The sequence below is a fragment of the Bufo gargarizans genome, chromosome 5 (assembly GCF_014858855.1).
Source record: "Bufo gargarizans isolate SCDJY-AF-19 chromosome 5, ASM1485885v1, whole genome shotgun sequence".
Lineage (NCBI taxonomy): Eukaryota > Metazoa > Chordata > Amphibia > Anura > Bufonidae > Bufo > Bufo gargarizans.
In genome coordinates, this window is record NC_058084.1 from 119,557,625 (window position 1) to 119,584,391 (window position 26,767).

At 43.4% G+C, this 26,767-nt stretch overlaps 1 protein-coding gene across 2 annotated transcripts in view; it reads right to left on the bottom strand.

The window, feature by feature from the left end:
- LOC122938527 (chloride channel protein D-like) overlaps nt 1-26,767 on the bottom strand; it is a 215,097-nt gene that overhangs the window by 136,308 nt on the left and 52,022 nt on the right. For both annotated transcript variants that reach the window (XM_044294077.1, XM_044294078.1), the window contains 2 exons: nt 16,416-16,516; nt 15,187-15,358 (listed from right to left, as the gene is read on the bottom strand). In XM_044294077.1, the coding sequence (XP_044150012.1) occupies nt 15,187-15,358; nt 16,416-16,516 (273 nt within the window). The remainder of the gene's footprint in view (nt 1-15,186; nt 15,359-16,415; nt 16,517-26,767) is intronic.

Below are 26,767 nucleotides of genomic sequence, written 5' to 3' on the forward strand. Positions count from 1 at the left end.
TGTGTCTGGATGAAGGCTTGCTACCTGTTTGGCGTGAAAACAGGTTGGTGCTGCTATGTTTAATGACCATCAAGTCTTTGAGGCAGAATTGCCACATGGTGTGAATGACCACCAACACCGCAAGGTGACTTTTTGTTTGATTATGACTTTCTGTCTTTGCCTAAAGTGTGAATAAAACACTGAACTGTTTGACCCGAAGAACTTGTTGCTGCCTCTATACTGCATCTGCTAAGTCCTCTTTCACACTTGCGTTGTCCGGATCCGGCGTGTACTCCACTTGCCGGAGGTACACGCCGGATCCGGAAAAACGCAAGTGTACTGAAAGCATTTGAAGACGGATCCGTCTTCAAAATGCTTTCAGTGTTACTATGGCACCCAGGACGCTATTAAAGTCCTGGTTGCCATAGTAGGAGCGGGGAGCGGTATACTTACAGTCTGCGCGGCTCCCGGGGCGCTCCTGAATGACGTCAGAGCGCCCCATGCGCATGGATGACGTGCCATGCGATCACGTGATCCATGCGCTTGGGGCGCCCTGACGTCACTCTGGAGCGCCCCGGGAGCCGCACGGACGGTAAGTATGCTGCTCCCCGCTACACTTTACCATGGCTGCCAGGACTTTAGCGTCCCGGCAGCCATGGTAACAATTGAGAAAGGCCGGATCTGGATCAATGCCTTTCAATGGGCATTAATTCCGGATCCGGCCTTGCGGCAAGTCTTCAGGATTTTTGGCCGGAGCAAAAAACGTTCCGTTCCGGAACTGAAGACATCCTGATGCATCCTGAACGGATTTCACTCCATTCAGAATGCATTAGGACGACGGAACTCTATGCCGGAAGACAAGAACGCAAGTGTGAAAGAGCCCTTAATCCTGTCTACCAGAGCGATTCTTAATGCAACTAATACTAAATACTAATACTAAAAGTTACATATTAAGATGTTTTTGTTCAGTGATATCAGATTGTATACCCCTAGATGATGTTAAATAAACAGTCATTAAGGATAAAGATGAGCGAAGTTCTCAAGAATTTGATTCGTCTGCTGCGCCGAATTTTTAAAAAAAATTTGCTTTGTGGCAAATTACTTTGTTACGAAGCGGATTAATTTGTAAATAGTGGGTACAATGACAGGGAACAGCAATTGAGCTGCCACCCATCATTGAACCCCTCAGATGCCGCCTTCGTCGCTGATCACGGCATCTGAGAAGAATATTAAGGTCATTCAGGGGTTGATCAACCCCAATTTTTTTTTTTTTATCATACTTACCTTATCCATTTAAGCACGAAGAGGCCACCGCAGCCATCTTTCTTGAAGACGCAGCACAAAATCTTGCGCGGCTCATGATGACGTCATCATGGTGCTAAGATTATGCGCAGGAGCTTCAAGCAAGACGGCCGCCGCGCCCTCTGTGCACTCAAATGGATGAGGTAAATATGATTTTTTTCAAATTATTATTATTTTTACCTCCTAAATCGATTAGTTACCGCTAGTGTAATCCAATTAGCAGATTTATTTAACCAATCACTGGTAACAGGAGTCGTCCCAGAAGATTGGAAATTAGCAAACGTTGTGCCAATTTACAAGAAAGGTAGTAGGGAGAAATCGGGCAACTATAGACCGGTAAGCCTGACATCAATAGTGGGGAAAATAATGGAAACCATACTCAAGGAGAGGATTGTGGAACATCTAAAATCCCATGGATTGAAAGATGAAAAACAGCATGGGTTTACTTCAGGGAGATCATGTCCAACTAATCTTATTGATTTTTTTGATTGGGTGACTAAAATAATAGATGGCGGAGGTGCAGTAGACATCGCTTATCTAGACTTTAGTAAGGCTTTTGATACTGTCCCACATAGAAGGCTTATCAATAAATTGCAGTCTTTGGGTTTGGACTCCCATATTGTTGAATGGATTAGGCAGTGGCTGAGGGACAGACAACAGAGGGTTGTAGTCAATGGAGTATATTCAGACCATGGTCTTGTTACCAGTGGGGTACCTCAGGGATCTGTTCTGGGACCCATATTGTTTAATATCTTTATCAGCGAAATTGCAGAAGGCCTCGATAGTAAGGTGTGTCTTTTTGCTGATGACACAAAGATTTGTAACAGGGTTAATGTTCTTGGAGGGATACACCAAATGGAAAAGAATTTAGGAAAACTAGAGGAATGGTCAAAAATTGGGCAACTAAAATTTAATGTTGATACGTGCAAGTGCAAGATAATGAACCTGGGGCATAAAAACCCAAGAGCAGAATATAAAATCAGTGATACAGTCCTAACCTCATTATCTGAGGAAAGGGATTTAGAGGTCATTATTTCAGAAGACTTAAAGGTAGGCAGACAATGTCATAGAGCAGCAGGAAATGCTAGCAGAATGCTTGGGTATATAGGGAGAGGCATTACCAGTAGAAAGAGGGAGGTGCTCATGCCGCTCTACAGAGCACTAGTGAGACCTCATTTGGAGTATTGTGCGCAGTACTAGAGACCATATCTCCAGAAGGATATTAATACTTTGGAGAGAGTTCAGAGAAGAGCTACTAAACTAGTACATGGATTGCAGGATAAAACTTACCAGGAAAGATTAAAGGACCTTAACATGTATAGCTTGGAAGAAAGACGAGACAGAGGGGATATGATAGAAACTTTTAAATACATAAAGGGAATCAACAAGGTAAAAGAGGAGAGAATATTTAAAAGAAGAAAAACTGCTACAAGAGGACATAGTTTTAAATTAGAGGGGCAAAGGTTTAAAAGTAATATCAGGAAGTATTACTTTACTGAGAGAGTAGTGGATGCATGGAATAGCCTTCCTGCAGAAGTGGTAGCTGCAAATACAGTGAAGGAGTTTAAGCATGCATGGGATAGGCATAAAGCCATCCTTCATATAAGATAGGGCCAAGGGCTATTCATAGTATTCAGTATATTGGGCAGACTAGATGGGCCAAATGGTTCTTATCTGCCGACACATTCTATGTTTCTATGTTTCTAGTGTTGATCGAGCACCAAAGTGCTCTGGTGCTTGAGTAGAACACTTTGGGATGCTTGGGTGCTCTACAGAGCACCAGAGCACAATGGAAGTCAATGGGGGAACCCGAGCATTAAACCAGGCACCCCCCCTGCTCTGAAGAAGAGGCACTCCGATACAACCTGTATATCACATAAAGGAGAGCCTCATTCACATTGTGGTACAATTGTTCAGGTAGTGGGACTCCTACACTCATAAAGCCTATGCACTAAGTGAAACGGCTGCCAAAAATTACAAGGAACCGGCACTACAATACACCCTTTATTACACATAAAGGAGGGCATCATACACACCCTTGAAAAATTATGATTGATGGCTTGCTGGTGACCCTCAAAAACATTAGGAGCAAGGGCCTGCTGGTGACCCTCTAAAACGTTAGAGGCAAGGGCCTGCTGCTGTTCTGACCATCGAAAACATTAGGCGTGAGGGTCTGCTGCTGAGCTGACCCTCTAAAACATTAGGGGCGAGGGCCTGCCGCTGATCTGACCATCTAAAACATTATGTGAGAGGGTCTGCTGCTGAGCTGACCCTCTAAAACATTAGGGGCGAGGGCAGCCTAATAAGCATGTTGAAATGATGGAGGAGGAAGATGAGAAAAGGAAGATTGAACCATATACCCTTTTTTGTGGTGGAAGGGGTGCATGGGAATACAGTGTATGCAATACACCACGAAAGCCACATTTAAAATGCCTTTATGTTCAGCCGCTTTCCTCTGGTGGAGTAGAGAAGTCGGGGGCAATCCAGGCCTTGTTCATTTTGGTAAGAATCAACCTGTCAGCATTTTCAGTTGACAGGCGGATGCGCTCATCAGTTATTATGCCCCCAGCAGCACTAAATACCTGCTTTGACAAAACACTGGCGGCAGGGCAGGCCAGCACCTCCAAGTTCATGCCACGTGTCCAGCTTGGACACCCAATAGTTGTACGGCACAGAGGGATCACTGGTCTGCTACGTACTCCTTCACCATCTTCCAAAACGTTTCCCTCCCTGTGACACTATGCCACGCATCATGGTGAGGGTGCTGGCGGTGTGTTATGAAACTGTCCCAGGCCTTGGAGAGCGTTGCCCTGCCTCTGTTGGAACTGCTGTGTGTTCCCCTCTTCTCCCTTCCTTGGTTGCCCAAGGAACTACGTACTCTGCCGCCAGGGTTGTCAGCTGGAAATCTTTGGAGCTATTTTTCCACAAGGACTTTCTGGTATTGCACCATTTTGCTAGTCCTCTCCACCACAGGAATGAGAAATGAGAAGTTCTCTTTGTAGCAGGGGTCGAGAAGGGTGAAAATCCAGTAACTGGTGTTGGCCAAAATGCATATAACGCAAAGGTCACGGGAAAGGCAGCATAACCAAGTCAGCCATGTGTGCCAGAGTTCCAACAGACAAGACTTTGCTGTCCTCATCAGGAGGATGACTCTCAATCTCCTCATCCTCTTTCTCCTCTTCGGCCCATCCACTCTGAACAGATGGAATAAATCTGCTATGGGTACTACCTTCTGTAGCGGAGGCAACCGTCTCCTGCTGCTCCTCCTCCACCCCATCATCATCCAATTTGCACTGAGAAGACGAACTGAGGGTGGTCTGGCTATCACCCTGTGTACTGTCTTCCCCCCATTTCCACCTCTTCCACGTGCAAAGCGTCCGCCTTCATTGTCAGCAGCGAGCATTTCAGTAGACACAAAAGCAGGATGGTTACTGCTAATAATAGCGGCATTGCCGCTCACCATTTGTGTTGATTCCTCAAAGTTGCGTAAAACCTCACAGAGGTCAGACATCCATGCCCACTCATCACTTGTGAAGAGCGGAAGCTGACTGGAAAGGCGACTACCATGTTGCAGCTGGTATTCCACTACTGCCCTCTGCTTCTCACAAAGCCTGGCCAACATGTGGAACGTGGAGTTCCAGCATGTGCTCACGTCGCACAACAGCCAGTGAGCTGGCAATTGCAAGCACTGCTGCAGCGTTGCCAGACCGGCGGCAGCTGTAGATGACTTTCAGAAATGGGCACACATGCAGCGCACCTCCCCCAGTAGCTCAGGCAAATTGGGGTAGGTTTTGAGAAACCGCTGAACCACTAAGTTGAACATGTGGGCTAGGCATGGTATGTGTGTGAGCTTGCCGAGCTCCAAAGCCGCCACCAAGTTCTGGCCATTATCAGACACAACTATGCCTGGTTGTAGGTTGAGTGGCGAGAGCCACAGCTCAGTCTGGTTCCTTATACCCTGCCACAGCTCTGCGGTGGTGTGCTGTTTGTCACCTAAGCAAATTAGTTTAAGCCTGGCCTGTTGCCGCTTCCCCACTGCAGTGCTACACTGCTTCCAGCTACTGACTGATGGCTGACTGGTGCTGCAAGATGAGAATTCAGAGGTAAAAGTGGAGGAGGAGAAGGGCGGGTTGCAGCCACTGATGTATGTGGTGGCGAAAATCCTGATGGAAGTATGGCCCACAATCCTTGGTGTCAGTAGCACCTGTGCCAATGAAGGGTACGACTCGGTCATGGCCTCCACAACGTTCACCCAGTGTGCCGTCAAGGAAATGTAGCATCCATGGCCAAAAGCACCTGTCCATGTGTCAGTCATTAAGTGGACCTTTCCAATAACTGCGTTGGTCAGGGCATGGGTGATGTTACAGGACACATGCTGGTGTAAGGCGAGAACTGCACACCAGGAAAAATAGTGGCGGCTGGGGACTGAGTAACGAGGGACAGCCGCCGCCATCAGTCTGCGGAAAGCCTCAGTGTCCACAAGCCTAAATGGCAACATTTCCAGGGCCAGCAATTTGGTGCTCATTTAGTGCTATGGCCTGTGGGTGGGTGGCTGGGTATTTGCGCTTTCGTTCAAAGGCCTGGGGTATGGACATCTGTACGCTGCGCTGGGACACAGAAGTGGATGTGCTAGCTGATGGTGCTTGCGAAGTTCCAGGTGCAGGGCGGGAGGCATCTGGTCCTGCGTCTTGTTAGTTATACTGACACCTCAGCACACGTCTTGAGTGGCTTTTGTGGGTGCTCGTCTCCTGGTGCCTCCTTCCACCCGCGGAGTGAGATTATGGCTTTAAATGAGTTTTTCAGAGACAGCACACCAATGTAGTTTGCAATTCAATCTTTATTTTACCAGTGGTATATTCTCAAGTTATTTCATGACATTTATTGCTGTTTGCAACGTTTCGGGCCCATTCGGTGCCCTTTGTCAAGCTATAAATGCAAGAAACAAACACAAGACGATATTAAAAACAAAAGGAAGACAATTCATATCTTCATAATTCAGAATTAATATACACACATATATACGTATACACAAACGTACACACACGTATACATATATATATACACATACATCTCAATTCACTTGAACCATATTGTGTCATTACTCTTTTATAGATGGGAATTTCATTCATGATATAATCGTTCATAATTCATATCCTTCAAAGGACTATAGTTCATATTTCAGTACTGGGTTACTAGCATAATAAAACAAGCTGTATGTGAATTGCCCGCATACATCAATTCATAAAGAAGAGTTGCGGGGGAAGGGGTAAATTCCCTGCACGTATGTGCATCAGAATCAAAAACAAGCATGATTCAAGCGAAATTCATAAGAACAGTTCATAATTTATAACAAAATTCATGAGAAATCACAGTTCATAATTCATAACAGATAAGACATGATTGAACAACAGCACGTGATACATGATTCGACGGCAACCTGGTTGAGGCATAATTTAGATAGTACATGATTCGGGTAGGATATATCAAGTTAGGGTAGAATATATACAATATATACAAAGAGAGGCTCCATGGGAGGCAATAATAGTGGCTGATTAGATTAATAATTGAACACATGATGACAGTATCAGATAGCAGGTTGTGTCCTTACACATTATTCCTATGAGCATTTCAATAGGGGAGAGAGGGGCGGGCATACATGATCCAATAAGGTACAATGCAATGTGGGACAGCAGAGACATGTGGCACAAGCGAAAGCCGTGAGAACACCAGTTATGTGTGTCATCTATCTGCAGCGCAGGGTAAGTAAGAGTGGGGCTGGCGTACTCTAAGGCAGAGTTACATACCTGATTGACCGGTCCTCATGTTTCCACGGCGTGCGGTAGCTGCAGTGCACGCCGTGGTGTGTTTTATTCAGAGGTCCCGGCGGATATCCGGCAATTGCCGGCACATGAGGGGCGGGTCCAAGGTAGTGAGGTCGGCCCCAGGGAGGAGGAGTGAAGAGGCTTCAGGTGCGGAGGTGCCTGGCGCATGCGCAATGTTGCCCTGTGTGCGCTGCGCCATTTTGGTTACTGGCACTAGAATGGGAGAGGACATAGCATATTTGCAGCGCTGCCATAGGGTTCCTTATTATGATTTAGGATAAAAAGGGACTGGATCCACTCATGGATTATGACTTCAATTAGGTGTATGTGGTGATCCTAAAACAATCATTAAGGTACACGATTTTCTGTGGTGCCACAGGTCTCTGTGTATCGAACATGTACATTTTTATTTCAACCTATAACTACAGGCATACTATACCCAGAGTGAGTGATGTATAAGTAAGGACTAAGGAGGTCTAAAGTAGACGTTCTATATGGGCCCCAAGGGGATTTGTGGTGAGTGATGATCCTGAAGGAGGACGTCTAGGAACGGGATTCCAGTTTGGCTGGTCTCAAGGGAGAGGGCAATGGATCCCACCGCTGCGTTCAGGTCCCCATGGAAAATCTGTAGATCTTCTGGTGATCCCTTTATGGATGCTCCCTTTTTCTCCAGTTTCAATAGGTCGGTTTTGACGAAAGAGATATAGGTCTCCACTGCGTCGTGAACATGTGGTGGTTCAAAGGTGCTCTTTGGTTTGCATTGCTGAGTTCTTGAGTGAAAGATGGTCGGAGTTGATGTAGGATCTGTGGTCGCCCATGTTGGGTTGTCCAATTTGATGTGCGCTTTCAGCCGAAGTAAACGGTAGAATTTCGCCATTTCTTGGTCCAAAGTGAAAGGATTGGTATGGTTGGTACTAGCGAATCCAAGTCCTTTATTCAAGACTAGATTAGTGATTGGATCCAATGTGGTATTGGATAGGTTTACCACCAAATTGGGTGGGTCCTCAGTCAAAGGTCCTCTGTACTCATCTATCTGCTCCTGTTGCTGGATCTGGTCTGTATTGGATCCCGTCTGTATGAGTTGGGATTGGGGGTGTCTCTTCCGGTGTTTCCTCCCAGACCTCCTCGGCGTCTTCCTCTGCGTGGTCGGGTATCCTCCAAAAAATCCGTGTCACTGGCGTTGGAGGATCCGGAGGCTCTAGATCGTCCCCGTTGGTACGTTGTTGAGTTTCTTTGGGGGGTTCTGTAGACGTAACCGGACTCGTAATCTTGACTATCTCTCAAGAATTTTGTGCGTTTTCTGTCCTCCAAGTTTCTTTTGAAGAAGTTAATCTTCTGGGTCAGATTGGTTCTGATATTGGTGCTTTCTTCTGGTTCTATATTATTGAATAGGGAGGTTTCTAATGCAGTGATTTCTTCTTTCGTCTTTTTGATTTCTCGGTCGGCTCGTTCCAAAATCAGTAAGATGATATCGAAGGACGCCTTATTTAGGATTTTTTCGAAGTTGTGACAGAATTCTGGATCCTCTGCGAATAATGTTGGACGTAGGTTGCACCTTAATCCTCTCGGGATGCGTCTGGTTCTGTAATATTCTGCCAAAGTGACAGCGTGGAGTTCCAATGCGGTCACTTTTTTAAGTGATTTCTCAAGAGTTGAGACTGAAGCGTTAGGCCCTGAGCTGTTCAGGAATTCATTCGATGCCGTCACACTTGCGGTGATCCTCAAGGCATCTTCATCTGTGTAAGAGAAGGTACCACTGGTATCTCGTTGAATATGGGAAAGAGACATCAAGACAAAGTGATGTATAATCAGCCTGGGACGGTGACTCGAGGTCTCTTGAGTGGATCAAAATCTTCTTAGTTATACTGACACCTCAGCACACGTCTTGAGTGGCTTTTGTGGGTGCTCGTCTCCTGGTGCCTCCTTCCACCCGCGGAGTGAGATTATGGCTTTAAATGAGTTTTTCAGAGACAGCACACCAATGTAGTTTGCAATTCAATCTTTATTTTACCAGTGGTATATTCTCAAGTTATTTCATGACATTTATTGCTGTTTGCAACGTTTCGGGCCCATTCGGTGCCCTTTGTCAAGCTATAAATGCAAGAAACAAACACAAGACGATATTAAAAACAAAAGGAAGACAATTCATATCTTCATAATTCAGAATTAATATACACACATATATACGTATACACAAACGTACACACACGTATACATATATATATACACATACATCTCAATTCACTTGAACCATATTGTGTCATTACTCTTTTATAGATGGGAATTTCATTCATGATATAATCGTTCATAATTCATATCCTTCAAAGGACTATAGTTCATATTTCAGTACTGGGTTACTAGCATAATAAAACAAGCTGTATGTGAATTGCCCGCATACATCAATTCATAAAGAAGAGTTGCGGGGGAAGGGGTAAATTCCCTGCACGTATGTGCATCAGAATCAAAAACAAGCATGATTCAAGCGAAATTCATAAGAACAGTTCATAATTTATAACAAAATTCATGAGAAATCACAGTTCATAATTCATAACAGATAAGACATGATTGAACAACAGCACGTGATACATGATTCGACGGCAACCTGGTTGAGGCATAATTTAGATAGTACATGATTCGGGTAGGATATATCAAGTTAGGGTAGAATATATACAATATATACAAAGAGAGGCTCCATGGGAGGCAATAATAGTGGCTGATTAGATTAATAATTGAACACATGATGACAGTATCAGATAGCAGGTTGTGTCCTTACACATTATTCCTATGAGCATTTCAATAGGGGAGAGAGGGGCGGGCATACATGATCCAATAAGGTACAATGCAATGTGGGACAGCAGAGACATGTGGCACAAGCGAAAGCCGTAAGAACACCAGTTATGTGTGTCATCTATCTGCAGCGCAGGGTAAGTAAGAGTGGGGCTGGCGTACTCTAAGGCAGAGTTACATACCTGATTGACCGGTCCTCATGTTTCCACGGCGTGCGGTAGCTGCAGTGCACGCCGTGGTGTGTTTTATTCAGAGGTCCCGGCGGATATCCGGCAATTGCCGGCACATGAGGGGCGGGTCCAAGGTAGTGAGGTCGGCCCCAGGGAGGAGGAGTGAAGAGGCTTCAGGTGCGGAGGTGCCTGGCGCATGCGCAATGTTGCCCTGTGTGCGCTGCGCCATTTTGGTTACTGGCACTAGAATGGGAGAGGACATAGCATATTTGCAGCGCTGCCATAGGGTTCCTTATTATGATTTAGGATAAAAAGGGACTGGATCCACTCATGGATTATGACTTCAATTAGGTGTATGTGGTGATCCTAAAACAATCATTAAGGTACACGATTTTCTGTGGTGCCACAGGTCTCTGTGTATCGAACATGTACATTTTTATTTCAACCTATAACTACAGGCATACTATACCCAGAGTGAGTGATGTATAAGTAAGGACTAAGGAGGTCTAAAGTAGACGTTCTATATGGGCCCCAAGGGGATTTGTGGTGAGTGATGATCCTGAAGGAGGACGTCTAGGAACGGGATTCCAGTTTGGCTGGTCTCAAGGGAGAGGGCAATGGATCCCACCGCTGCGTTCAGGTCCCCATGGAAAATCTGTAGATCTTCTGGTGATCCCTTTATGGATGCTCCCTTTTTCTCCAGTTTCAATAGGTCGGTTTTGACGAAAGAGATATAGGTCTCCACTGCGTCGTGAACATGTGGTGGTTCAAAGGTGCTCTTTGGTTTGCATTGCTGAGTTCTTGAGTGAAAGATGGTCGGAGTTGATGTAGGATCTGTGGTCGCCCATGTTGGGTTGTCCAATTTGATGTGCGCTTTCAGCCGAAGTAAACGGTAGAATTTCGCCATTTCTTGGTCCAAAGTGAAAGGATTGGTATGGTTGGTACTAGCGAATCCAAGTCCTTTATTCAAGACTAGATTAGTGATTGGATCCAATGTGGTATTGGATAGGTTTACCACCAAATTGGGTGGGTCCTCAGTCAAAGGTCCTCTGTACTCATCTATCTGCTCCTGTTGCTGGATCTGGTCTGTATTGGATCCCGTCTGTATGAGTTGGGATTGGGGGTGTCTCTTCCGGTGTTTCCTCCCAGACCTCCTCGGCGTCTTCCTCTGCGTGGTCGGGTATCCTCCAAAAAATCCGTGTCACTGGCGTTGGAGGATCCGGAGGCTCTAGATCGTCCCCGTTGGTACGTTGTTGAGTTTCTTTGGGGGGTTCTGTAGACGTAACCGGACTCGTAATCTTGACTATCTCTCAAGAATTTTGTGCGTTTTCTGTCCTCCAAGTTTCTTTTGAAGAAGTTAATCTTCTGGGTCAGATTGGTTCTGATATTGGTGCTTTCTTCTGGTTCTATATTATTGAATAGGGAGGTTTCTAATGCTTTCGCTTGTGCCACATGTCTCTGCTGTCCCACATTGCATTGTACCTTATTGGATCATGTATGCCCGCCCCTCTCTCCCCTATTGAAATGCTCATAGGAATAATGTGTAAGGACACAACCTGCTATCTGATACTGTCATCATGTGTTCAATTATTAATCTAATCAGCCACTATTATTGCCTCCCATGGAGCCTCTCTTTGTATATATTGTATATATTCTACCCTAACTTGATATATCCTACCCGAATCATGTACTATCTAAATTATGCCTCAACCAGGTTGCCGTCGAATCATGTATCACGTGCTGTTGTTCAATCATGTCTTATCTGTTATGAATTATGAACTGTGATTTCTCATGAATTTTGTTATAAATTATGAACTGTTCTTATGAATTTCGCTTGAATCATGCTTGTTTTTGATTCTGATGCACATACGTGCAGGGAATTTACCCCTTCCCCCGCAACTCTTCTTTATGAATTGATGTATGCGGGCAATTCACATACAGCTTGTTTTATTATGCTAGTAACCCAGTACTGAAATATGAACTATAGTCCTTTGAAGGATATGAATTATGAACGATTATATCATGAATGAAATTCCCATCTATAAAAGAGTAATGACACAATATGGTTCAAGTGAATTGAGATGTATGTGTATATATATATGTATACGTGTGTGTACGTTTGTGTATACGTATATATGTGTGTATATTAATTCTGAATTATGAAGATATGAATTGTCTTCCTTTTGTTTTTAATATCGTCTTGTGTTTGTTTCTTGCATTTATAGCTTGACAAAGGGCACCGAATGGGCCCGAAACGTTGCAAACAGCAATAAATGTCATGAAATAACTTGAGAATATACCACTGGTAAAATAAAGATTGAATTGCAAACTACATTGGTGTGCTGTCTCTGAAAAACTCATTTGGTCCTGCGTCTTGAACAGGGGATTGGCCAGCACGTAATATGGGGAAGAGGAGGCAGTGATATAACCCGCAGACACTGATTGTGGACCCAGGCGTTCGGCCCACCTATTAGGGCGCTTTGATGCCATGTGGCAGATCATGCTGGTGGTGGTGAGGTTGCTAGTGTTCACGCCCCTGCTCATTTTGGTAGGGCACAGGTTGTAAATGACAATTATTTTATTGTCCACATTTCCCTCAAAAAAGTGCCAGACTGCGGAACACCTACCCCTTGGCAATAGAGATTGCTTCAAGGGGGTGCTCCAGGGAATAGTTGCGGGCCTGTTTGGTGTGGCCCGCCTTCTCCCTTTTGCCAGCCCACTGCCTCTTCCAGCCTGTTGTGGTGCTGCGGATCCCTCCCCCTCTGTACTGCTGTCCTCGCTCGGCTTGCCACCTTCCCAGGTTGGGTCAGTGATTTCATCGTCCACCACCTCCTCTTCCACTTCCTCACTCTGGTCATCCTCCTGACTTGTTGACCTAACAAAAACCTCACTTATTGGCAACTGTGTCTCATCATCATCATCCACCTTGTGAAACACTAATTGCCGTTCCCCACCGTCATCTTCTTCTGACTGTGGATGCTCAAGAGTTTGGGAATCAGTGCACAAGATCTCCTCATGTCTCTCTTCGAGCGGGCTTGGTGAGAGTCCCAAATCAAGGAATGGCACTGAAAAGAGCTCCTCGGAATATCCGAGTGTGGGATCACTTGTTTGCCAAGACTCTCCATGGTGGGAGGAAGGAGGATCAGGGTGAGGATTCTGTTGACCAGACTCTTGGCTACTGAGACTGGACTTTGTGGAAGACATGGTGGTGCTTAACCGACTGGAAGCATTATCTGCTGCAATCCAACCGACTACCTGGTCGCAATGGTGTGACTTCGAGAGTGGTGTCCTGTGCCGCCCTGCAAACTGGGTGTGACGGTAGTAGAAAATATCCCCGTCAAGCATTCCCTTCTTCCCATGAAAGAAAGTCACCCAATATTCCACGAGTAGGAATATCCCTGGAATCGCCGAGTAATCCACACATGAGTCAACTTAATGCTGGAAACACGAGACTAACTTTACTGGCGCACAGAACTCACAATTTATGCAGCATAAAACTCCTCCTCTGGGCCCGGCTAGATAATTGAGTTTTAACAATACACACGGCTCAATTGTCTGCTGGCCAGAACATTTACAACTTTTAACACTTTCAGAATACACACAGCTCAATTGTCTGCTGGCCAGAACATTTACAACTTTTAACACTTTCAGAAAAGTACTTTCCATCCCACATACAAACATAATTTCAGCCTCCCTGTTCGGTACACGAATACATTCATTCTTGACATTTGGAACCAAACAATATAGACCTTAAAATAGCAGGGAGAGAATTAAACTGAAGCATATAGGCAATTGCATCAAAGTCCTTCACACTGGGGCATGAAGCTAGGTATCGTGGATGAGCGTGTTTCTTGTGCTCTGGCAGCAGGCACAGTTTCCCCGCGCCCAGGGCCGCGGACTCTGCGTGCACCATCAGCAGCACGGCCACTACCCCATCCCTTACTGCTCGCCTTGAGTATATTAAATGGTATATATGCTTGCAAGTATGTCACACGTACAGTAGCGCAGGTTTTGTAAGTGTATGCGCAAATAAATGACACTGAATATCACAGATATTTAGGATGCGCAAACGTTATACAGGAGATGTAGAGCAGGTTGTCGCTGTCAGCAGCGGCCAAACAATTGCGCTGAATGTCACAGATATTTAGGATGCACAAATGTAACACAACAGATGTAGCAGAGGTTGTGTCACTGCCAGCAGTGGCCAAGCAATTGCACGCGCAGGTTGCGCTAATAATACATATTGCAGCCATATAAAAAAATTAGTCCTTAAAAGGACTTTTGGGTCTCTCTAACACCCTTCAACAGTAAACCCTGCCTGAAAAAAAAAAAAAATTCCTGTCCCTACACTATCTGTCCCTTCTGCTGCTGCTCTCCCTGACTAAGATTGAACCAAACTATATAGCACCCGATGACTAGTTCCGGCCAGCCAATCACTTTAATGCTAGTAACCAACATGGCTACAGCATTACAGTGAGTGCCAGTACTTCCCCACGCATTTATTGGTTGCGTAGTCAAAATGGTGTTCGGACGAGCATGTTCGCCCAGCACTAGTTACCGCAAACCACAAGGAAATTCGGCTTTGTGGCAAATCAAATTTTTCCTCTATCTCACTTTGTGAACTTGGATTCGCTCAACACTAATTAAATATGTGCAGCTTCCTGGTAGGAAAAGGGATCCACTACAGTTTTATCAAGGTGTCTACTTCATTGCATGTAAAGGACTGTTTAACTATTGTCATGGCTGTTCCTAGTGGATTAAAATCAACAAGAGAAGTTGGTACATCATTAAACAATTTGCTAGAAAGGAGTTTAATGATAAGCGCCTCAATCTCAACAAACTACTGTAGCTGATACATATACTTTTCTTGCACAGGAGCCCTTTATGAGGGTGATCCCTTAGGATCATGACCTCTTCTGGGCCCAAGGAACTTCTGTCCAATGCTGTTGTCCGAGCATTGTTCCAGAAAACACTGGTGAATCCCCAAACAGTGGAAACCAAGTAAACTTTAGGGCTGAGATGGGTGCCATCACCCTAGGCTATAAGTATAGTTTCAGATTTTGCCCAGAGTATCACTTTAAAGGTCAATAGCATAGATAAAATTATAGGATTAATCCTTTGCTTACAGCATGGGTACAACAAGCCCAGTTGCAGCTGCAGTTCCAGCCGTCCAGCAGGAAATAGTAAAGTAGAATATAAGAGTGATAAACAGTGCAGGAAATCCAAACTTTTCATGAGTTCCGCGCTGGAACAGAAGCATGATGCCTTTTTTCCCATTCTGAACTAGAAGAGCAGCAGCTATTTAAAAAGAGAAAGAAAAAAATATATAAGAAAAATAGAAATGGAAATTATTTTCATGCTTTTAAAAAACGGACATACATTAAATGACTAGAAAGAAAATGTGTATATTGTCAACAGATAACCAGGAAGACTGCAACACATCATGGTAAAAGTAAACATTATCTACTGCAATATACGGCATACCCTTCATATTATATCGTCAATTATGTACTGTATATAGCATCAGCATATTCTACAGGGCTGTACACAGAATGTGTGGTCATTACCTTTGGTTACTTGTAATGTATTCCAACTTCCAAACTGACCATACAGATTACATAAAATTGGAACCTGACAATTTTGATGGGATCATTTGACAATCTAATGTATATGTGGCCGCTTACTATTTCCTGATGGCAAATTTCAGGGAAAGAGGGCCAAGCTTGTTGCATATCAACAGGCCCAATCATTTTTTCCTGTATGGGTATGTTTACACATGGTGCAAATACTTCAGACATGTCACTGCTGATTTGCATGCAGCAAATGCACAGTGTCTTACAGTACCAGCAAAGTGGATGAGATTTTAAGAAATCTTACCCACAGGCTCGGAAAAAATATGCATCGTAATTGACGTGTAGTTGGGATTTACAACCTGCAGCAAGTCAATATAGACTATGGCTATTCATCACAGATTTTACCCTTTGCAATTCATAGTCGCAATATGTTTGAATGAGAATATCAGCAATACTGGCAATCAATTATATGCTTTCATTAACGACCAGAGAATTACCATAGTTCACTAATATACTGGTACTAGATGAACTTTCTGCCTCTGGTAATAAGGCCTTTTAATGCATTTGTGCTATCATAAAGATCATTCATCCTATACTTCAGTACAGAGATTGTAGGTCTCCACTTGCTAAACTAGTGTGAGAATCAATGGTGGGATCTAATTTCGACTGCAGAACCTATTAAATGAGGAGGGAAGTTTTCTTAGAATGTAAATGACCACAAATACAGTAGTAGAGAAATATTTCCACTCAACATATAGTTTTCTGTACAAATGCATTATTACCTTGATTAATTGTACGATTTGAATTTAGAAACCCATCTGATTCAAGAACCATGGACCCAACTGGACAATTATATTCAGCGACATCCCACAATTCATGTGTGCTGTGAAAATATAAAATACAGGACATTGAACTTCTGCTTGCAGTATTGAACCTGTTAATTCTCATTGCATACAATATATTGGGAAATTAGTTTGTAGTTGCAGACGAAAAACTTGAAGCTGCTGGATCTGAATATAAAATCTGCAACAGGTATCCCCACCTGCACTATGTTCTAGTTGTGATGATCCTAATTTAGATCTTGCGTTAGGGAGGCAGATGTGGATTTGCTTTGTCACAGTGACACAGCTCTAACTAGGGGCTACTCCTAAGGGCATTATCTAAGTGCTCCCTCTGGTATTCACCCTTTAACTCCTATACAGGGACCTGGACTTTGCTGCAGGGGAACCACCAGGCCGCTACCCCTTGGAATAGTCTCTGTTCAAGTGACTGTTGACCCATGGAGATCAAGAGACACCGATGCAGAGCACAAAGGGATCAGACAAAACCATAGTCAGGGACAGGCCGACTTCAAAGTAGGCAGAGTATGTGCAATCCGATAAACAGTCTTAGGTCAGGACACGCAGCTCAGGGTCAGAGCGGAGATAAGACAGAGGTCAGATCAGGCAGCGAAGGGTCAAATATGGAAAGCAGGCAGGTCAGTACATGGGCAACCAAATGAAGAACAGCACATCTTTGCAGGAAACTAGAACACTATAACCTGGTAAACGTGTTGCATATTACTGCAAGATACCTTTCAGTGTTAAAGCGAATGCATTTTAATGCAAAAACTGCATTACTGCCATTGTAAATTGGCAATACCTGTGTGCAGTGTGGTTGTAGAAGGGGAGAGACATTTCATTGTGCCTCTGTCTTTAAAAGCATTTTCCTCTGGATAGGTCATCATTATCTGATTGGTGGGGGGTGGTGACCCCTGGGACCCCCACTGATCAGCTGTTTGATAGCACCTGTGCTTGGTATCTCATCTCAGCCCCATTCACTTCAATGAGGCTCAGCTGTGCCTAGGCCACCTGACGATGAATGTGACATCACATTGCCTAGACTATACTGAGAGAAGGCCATAGCACTACTGCGAGTGCTAGTGCCTTCTCAAATAGCTGATTGCTGGGGGTCCCAGTTGTCAGAGGCCCATCAATCAGATACTGATAACCTATCCAGAGGACAGGTCATCTGTGAGATGGAGAAACAGCTCTCATTGTCTGAACACTGTGTAAATTAAGTTAAATATCTGTATTGACGTTATGCTGTTTGGCCACAAGATGTCCCTTTTTCCTAAAAAGACCTAACAGACTGCAATTTTTCCATATTAATGAGAGGTGGAGTTACAAAAGCCTGGAGAGGAAAAGATAGAGCAGCCATCTTGGGGAGAGCTTGGAAGAGGATTCAGGGGCTGTATGTGAGGAGAATACATTGACATCCAGGTGTGGGAGCACCCTTCGGTAATCAGAACTACAGCCTAGTGAAGCTGATTGTGTCCAAGGCCCTGATCCTGTCCAGAGGAACGAGGATTGCTTCCAGGAATGATGATGAGATCTGAGAAGCAAAGAAACACTCTGTGGCACTGCATGCTTGTTGGAGAAGCTTTTGTCGGTCCACATCCACTAGCAGATGCAGAACAGACCCAGTGTTGGCGCCTAGAACTCTAGAGACTGAGACCAGGCTTAGAGTTAGATAGGGTTTCTGTTTGTGTCAGGGCACGAGTGTTGCTGGCTGTTCATTGCAAGGACTCCACAATTGAAAGTGACATTTCACACTGGAGAGCTGATAAACTTTCCTACAAACTCAAGCCAGGCTGGCATTTTGCTCAGAAGGAATCCTCAGGCACATGCTACAAGACCAGTTATGGGAGGGGGAATACTGTAGAGCATTGTAAGTTTGCAAGCTGTTGTGCTGCACCATAGGCTAGCCCGTACCACACACCCAAACAGTTGTTCTTGATTTTTTAGGCTAATCACAGGTAAGGTGTGGCTGCTTAGTTGTGCCCGCCAGTAGGTATATTACCGCTCTTTTCTCTGGCATCCATCGGAGGGTGCCGCACTGTGCAGCACAAGGGTCTCAGCCTTCGGGCTGGGTGTATTTAAATTTATTGTCTGTTCCCAGCATTTGTGGTTGTGCTCATTGCCACGTTTAAGTAAAATACTGTTTTAGCAAAAGCTGGTGTTGGAGTTGCTTTCCTCGTTCGTGACTTCGCTGTATTCTGGGAGCCCAGCACGGCACACGGCTTACACATCAGTAGTAAGATCTCGGAAAACGCCTTTAAATTACAGAAAAAAAACACTTGCCTTTGTTCTAGTGTCGTTTAATAATCTGGATACCAAACATGTAACTTCTCATTTATAGGCCTCATAAGAAAATATCTGGCAAATGGAAGAGAGGCAAACGAAAGACCCATGTCTCATCGTCCAAGAGTCAGAATGTGTGCATTAGTGCAAACAACAGTAGCAGCACCATCCCATCTGGTCAGTAATAGTCATAATAGGCCACAGTTTTCCCTGGTTTTAAATCAGCATCACATTATTATTGAGGCAAAAGACAAGATTCACTCCTCCTCTCAGTCACAGCAAGATGATGTGGATGTTACCTCTGATTCTGACATCTGAACTCCTCCTGCTCCTCCTCCTTGCAACCCCAGAGAAGCCTTTCAGTTGCACACTTCTGTCTTCACTGCCCCCTCCTAGTGGGGCACAGTCTTTTTTCCTAAGAAGGGGCAGCAAAACTCTACTATGGAAGATCCTCAAGAGAATCTTCCTGTTGAAGACTTTTGTGAGAAGCATCAACATTTGGACTGCCATGAGAAGAAGGGTCAGGCCGAGCAGGGGATCCTATGGATAGCTGTGTTGGTATTAGTGGCACTAGTAGCCAAGGTGATTGCAGTAGGGGCATTGGTAGCAACAGTGGCACTCAGGCAAATACAGCACAGGGAGTTGGTAAGAGGGCCAAGGAGCCCATGCAGCAGGATAACATGCAGTCTGAAAAATGTGGTGAGGTCTAGGATCATGATTGAGTGTTGGACAGGACCTGGCAGTCTGATCGGTATGCTGAGAAGGAGGGCGAGACATCAGAGGAGAAGGGTGGTGGCCACGGCAACAATAAAAAGCTGAGGTGACATACATCCAAAACCTCCAAATGAACTGCCAGGGCCAAATTTGCTTCTATTGTGGTCAGGTCTGGACTTGGTGATGCCTCTGATACTGTGGGAGCAGGCACAAAATGTGCCAAATCTAGGCCAAGCTCGGCGGCCATTAGCTCTCACTGAGTATCTCCCGTGTGCTGTGTTTTCTCCACAAGGCCAGCACACAAAACCACAGCTTTGTTAAATATCTTAAAAGGGTGGAAAGAGAAGGAAAAAAATTAAATTAAATTAAAAAGAGATAACAAAAAGGTATTAAAAAAATCTGAGTCCTACGAGACCTCAGAGTGTCATATACCAATTTTCAGGCCCGTTGGAGAATATTTGATTCCTGTAAAATAGTTTTGTTTATAAACATGGGCAGGCATCTGCCACAGTTAAAGGGAACCTGTCACGTGTCACGTGGAATATGGTGTCTGAGTTGTAGGCTGCATGTTATAGAGCAGGAGGAGCTGAGCAGATTGATATATAGTTTTATGGGGAAAGATTCAGAAAAACTTGTGTTTTATTCATTGAAATTCCTGCCAATTATGGGCTTTGAAATCAAGGAGCCAGTCCTATCAGTGATTGATAGCCTTCCCTCTATGACTCCGAATCCTTGACTTCAAAGCCTAGAATGAGCATGAATTTAAATGACTGAAATGCAACTTATACTGAATCTATTTCTTTAAAACTATATATGAATTTGCTCAGCTACTCCTGCTCTATAACATGCTGTGGGCAGATTACACTGTAATTTTATAGTGATAGGTTCCCTTTAAGGGATCATTTTTGGATGCTTGTTCCCAACAAGCCACAGTCTTGTTCTGATAACACTGTGTGTGTTTGAACACCATCTCACTCTAATAAGCAACACTTTTTGGATGGTTTCTAATATGAAAAAGCATAGCAAATGCTACGACGTAGTGTGTTTTGAAACACAGTTTGCTAACCCCATCAACAATGCGTTTACCTAAAGCTATATATGTCAGTGTCATTATTTGCTATTGGTCTCATACATATGGGAAGGGGAGAGAGTAAAAATTTCTAAAAATAAAATAAAAAATAAAGAAAAGATATAAAAATATATGTGACCTCACAGTTTCATATACCAATTTTCAGGCCAATTGGAGCATATTTGATTTGTGTAGAAGCAATTCAGAGGCTAATGGAATTTAAAAAAAAAATTCACAAATCCATAACAAAATGAATTTCAAGTAGTTTTCTCATCTCTAGCAAATGAGTGCTATGCAGAAACAGAGTTAGCAACTGTACCTGGCAATCTCGTGATGGCAGGGTGTCTCAGGGACGGTGCAGAGCTGCAGGGTCTTAGCAGACCCTGATCAGCTCTGCCTTTCACAAAGCCCACACAGGGGGCTGTTTTTCCCTGTAAGTGAGGCTCCTTTAAATGCCCCAGTTACAGTAGAAATAGCGCAAAATACAAACAAAAAGTGTCCCCCAGAGGTCTTTCAATGACTTCTTGGGGGACATATTATGCAGCAAATATATATTTTAAAAATAAGCAAAAAAATGATTAAAAATAAATTATAGAAAAAATGTATAATAAAGTACAAACAAAGGATAGAAATAAGAAGGGAAACATGCAAAAAACTCCCCCTGAGTTTTTTTTTTATTAACTCTTTTGGGACATATTATGTGTCAAAAATATGTTAGAAAACAAGTTAAAAATATTATAAAATCCCCCAAAAATTCAAATGTCCTTGCTAACGACAACTGTCACCATTATCAGCTCGTTCATCTAAAACTATACATAATATATATATATATATATATATATATATATAGGAAAAAGAAACCACTGGCAGCACCACCCTCAAATGGTACAAAAGGAAAACGGGTGCAAAATCCAAGTATGGTAACAGGTGCTTACCCACTTATAAAAATAAAAAAATCGGACTGCACTCCAAGCGTATCGTCTCAAAATATGTTTTTAATCACTCATATGATGGCAAAAGCGACGTTTCGGCTCAAGCATGCGCCTTTTTCAAGCATTGGTGAACAGTGAATCACAGGTATATAAAGGTGTGTCAATACATACAATTCATCAAACAACATGATTGGTACTTTACAAATAATCCATGTTTACAGTATACAAATATGTGCAAAAACCGCATGATAGTCATAATTAATAAAGTGTCTTGTGCATTACATAAAATAAACTCTGTAATATGGCAAATTACATATGAAAACTCCATAAGATATAAGATTGGTTACACCTGCAACACATCAATATATCATTGGTAGTAATTCATTAGTTGTTTCTATTTGCACATGTGCATTATTGCAGTTGATGCACCAATGATATATTGATGTGTTGCAGGTGTAACAAATCTTATATCTTATGGAGTTTTCATATGTAATTTGCCATATTACAGAGTTTATTTTATGTAATGCACAAGACACTTTATTAATTATGACTATCATGCGGTTTTTGCACATATTTGTATACTGTAAACATGGATTATTTGTAAAGTACCAATCATGTTGTTTGATGAATTGTATGTATTGACACACCTTTATGTACCTGTGATTCACTGTTCACCAATGCTTGAAAAAGGCTCATGCTTGAGCCGAAACGTCGCTTTTGCCATCATATGGGTGATTAAAAACATCTTTTGAGTAGATACGCTTGGAGTGCAGTCCGATTTTTTTTTTTTTTTTTTTTTTATATATATATATATATATATATCGAAACCACCAACACAAAACAGGGAACTCATTTTAATAATTTATTTTTGGTACCTTGGAACTGAGGTTCGGTTCCAAGTTTTAAAGTGGTTTTCCAATTTAAAATTCAAGTACCGAAGTTATTCAACTAATACATTGCAGTGAATTTCCAGTACATCACTCCAGCAGATCACTTGACTGCAATAATTTGGAAGTGATTTTCAAGTTACTCTATGCAACCCCCTTTAAATGACCCTTTAAAGGGACACTGACAGGCCCAATTAGCATATTTAGATATATATGTCAGTACAGGTCTTCTAAAGTCTATTAAAATCATCTAAGTAGCCCCCCTGTCCACCTTATAAATACCGAAATATAACGTTTTATAACCTGCTTGACCGGTCACCAATCTGCCCAAGGGGCGGCGTTTCATGTCAAAATGCGCCCAGCCAGCCGCTCCCAACTGCCGTTCTGAAGCCCCGCCCAGCTCATCAATATTCACTTGGCTGGGCGGCGGCTACAACTCTCCCAACTCACGATCCTGCGCATGGCCCATTCAATCCTCTGGGCACGTCCTCCGTCCAATCTTCAGCGCATGCGCCCGGCCGGGGTCACATCGCGCCTGCGTACAGAGCGCTGCAGCCTCTGCTTTATGCGCATGCGCCGGGCACTTGAGTCGGGAGAGTTGTAGCCGCCGCCCAGCTAAGTGAATATTGATGAGCTGGGCGGGGCTTCAGAACGGCAGTTGGGAGCGGCTGGCTGGGCGCATTTTGACATGAAACGCCGCCCCTTGGGCAGATTGGTGACCGGACAGGCAGGTTATAAAACGTTATATTTCGGTATTTATAAGGTGAACAGGGGGGCTACTTAGATGATTTTAATAGACTTTAGAAGACCTGTACTGACATATATATACCTAAATATGCTATAAGTCTTTTGATTTCTCTTTTTTAATTTTCACTTTTTAAAGGGGTTGTCTCACTTCAGCAAATGGCATTTATCATGTACATTTACAAGGCACTTACTTACTTAATGTACAAACCGGATTCCCAAAAAGTTGGGACACTAAACAAATTGTGAATAAAAACTGAATGCAATGATGTGGAGATGGCAAATGTCAATATTTTATTTGCAATAGAACGTAGATGACAGATCAAACGTTTAATCCGAGTAAATGTATAATTTTAAAGGAAAAATACGTTGATTCAAATTTTCACGGTTTCAACAAATCCCAAAAAAGTTGGGACAAGTAGCAATAAGAGGCTGGAAAAAGTAAATTTGAGCATAACGAAGAGCTGGAAGACCAATTAACACTAATTAGGTCAATTGGCAACATGATTGGGTATAAAAAGAGCTTCTCAGAGTGGCAGTGTCTCTCAGAAGCCAAGATGGGTAGAGGATCACCAATTCCCACAATGTTGAGCAGAAAGATAGTGGAGCAATATCAGAAAGGTGTTACCCAACGAAAAATTGCAAAGACTTTGCATCTATCATCATCAACTGTGCATAACATCATCCAAAGATTCAGAGAATCTGGAACAATCTCTGTGCGTAAGGGTCAAGGCCGTAAAACCATACTGGATGCCCGTGATCTCCGGGCCCTTAAACGACACTGCACCACAAACAGGAATGCTACTGTAAAGGAAATCACAGAATGGGCTCAGGAATACTTCCAGAAACCATTGTCAGTGAACACAATCCACCGTGCCATCCGCCGTTGCCAGCTGAAACTCTACAGTGCAAAGAAGAAGCCATTTCTAAGCAAGATCCACAAGCTCAGGCGTTTTCACTGGGCCAGGGATCATTTAAAATGGAGTGTGGCAAAATGGAAGACTGTTCTGTGGTCAGACGAGTCACGATTCAAAGTTCTTTTTGGAAATCTGGGGCGCCATGTCATCCGGACCAAAGAGGACAAGGACAACCCAAGTTGTTATCAACGCTCAGTTCAGAAGCCTGCATCTCTGATGGTATGGGGTTGCATGAGTGCATGTAGCATGGGCAGCTTGCATGTCTGGAAAGGCACCATCAATGCAGAAAAATATATTCAGGTTCTAGAACAATATATGCTTCCATCCAGACGTCATCTCTTTCAGGGAAGACCCTGCATTTTTCAACAAGATAATGCCAGACCACATTCTGCATCAATTACAACATCATGGCTGCGTAGGAGAAGGATCCGGGTACTGAAATGGCCAGTCTGCAGTCCAGATCTTTCACCTATAGAAAACATTTGGCGCATCATAAAGAGGAAGGTGCAACAAAGAAGGCCCAAGACGGTTGAACAGTTAGAGGCCTGTATTAGACAAGAATGGGAGAGCATTCCTATTTCTAAACTTGAGAAACTGGTCTCCTCGGTCCCCAGACATCTGTTGAGTGTTGTAAGAAGAAGGGGAGATGACACACAGTGGTGAAAATGGCCTTGTCCCAACTTTTTGGGGATTTGTTTTCCCTTAAAATGGTACATTTTCTCAGTTTTAACTTTTGTTCCGTGATTTATGTTCTATTCTGAATAAAATATTAGAAGTTGGCACCTCCACATCATTGCATTCAGTTTTTATTCACGATTTGTATAGTGTCCCAACTTTTTTGGAATCCGGTTTGTATTGTGATTGTCCATATTGCTGTCACGTAGTGATGTGGGAGGAAACACCACACCGACAACAGGAGGGAAGGAAAAAGGAACTAGGCCTCAAAGCTAGGGAAAGGGAAACAGTCACCACCTATGGAAACCCTAATCCTAGCCCTGACTCCTATCCGTATGAACGGACCTTGAGGGTAGAATTGTTCATACACTGGAACCTAAGACCCTGGAGACCCCGAATAGCCCTGGAGTAGTGTCTGGACTTGAGACAGCCTGTTCCTTCCAATATGAAAGAACCAGCATCTCCTTGAGCCTAGTAACAAAAGACAAAGGGGAACAACAAAATATGAAAGGGAAGTAACACTTAACTTCTGAAGTAAATAGACGAGCCGGAAATCAGAAGAGGACCACACACCAGCACTTCCAATACCAAACTGAAGCTATCAACCACATAGCATGATGGGTGAAGCCAGACTAAATAGAGGAGTAGTAATGATCACTAAGCTACACCTGAGACAAGAGGTGTGGTCATGCCGGCAACAACACTGAAAACAAGTGATACCAAAGAGGCTGTCAGATCAAATCACATGCCAGTCTCTTAGATCTTCCGACACCTGTCACGTTAGAGACCGTGACAATTGCCTTTGCTGGCTGGATTCATTTTTCCATCACACTATACACTGCTCATTTCCAGGAGTTACGGCCAACGATGCAGTGCAGATACAAGGTGTCCGGGACAGGAGCAGCTGCACATGCATGACTATGCGCACTCCCACGGTCCCGACCCCAGAAAGACCAGCACTTTTTCCTATAGTGTGCAAGCATGACCACCGCTGCTGGATTGCAGGGTGGTCATAACTCCTGGATATGAGCAGTGTATAATGTGATAGGAAAAATTAATCAAGCCAGCAAAGGAGGCAATATGGACAATCACAATACATTAGTAAGTGATTTGCTTAACTTTGGCATGTTAATTTTATGTGCAGCAAGTCTGACTATTGCTAGATCAATTTATTATAAGGCAAAAAATGGAAATATACACAGTAAATCTCTTCCCAAAGTGACCAGTAATGAGGTTTTCCTTAGGCAAAGTTTTGGCTTATTGCAAGATTCAGTAACATACTGTAGTTGCATAAGTTGAAAAAATACATAGGTCCTTCAAGACCATATTATGTATGACCACCACTTTATTATAAGCTCAGACCAGTCTATGTTCATTCAGAACATACACTAGAGATGTTAACAAGATGTATCACAATATCAAAAGCTGTCAAACAATACCCACTAGTGGCTAGCTTTGGTATTGCACAAGGAAATAATTAGAATAAGTGCAGTCATATATAGCAACAGATTCAAATGGATTTAGTTTAAAGGCAACAATTACAAGTATATCTATCATAGTTTGGTCATAGCTTAGAGGGACTGTCTCTCCTTAAGGAGAGCGGCTGTGTATGGAGACCTAGTGGCAATGCTCCGTGGGAAAATGACATGCAAAAAAGTATATTTTTCCAGATAAAGAGATCTATCTCACTAGTGTCCTTCATTTGAACCCTTTCCAAAATAGGACACTAGCGAGATGGTTCTCTTTCTCTGGTCTGATATATGTTATGTTCTTTAATGTGTGAACAGGATTTAGTATTATATTTTTGAAATGTCATGTAACTTCTAGCTGGAATACTAAAAGTCAACCTATAGCTTAGCAGTAGTCACCAGAGACTTGGTAAATTCCTAATGTGAGCGTTCCTAGGTTGTCATAATGGGAGCAAACTGCTATTAAAGCAGTCTAAAGTGGAGCCACAGACAAGAGTGGGGCCTGACAGGGAAATTCCTAAAGCCCATCCATACTGTCTCCACATGGGAAGAATGAGGACTATTGCCTGTGAAGAGGTAACGCATGTATTCTGGCTTTTGGACTT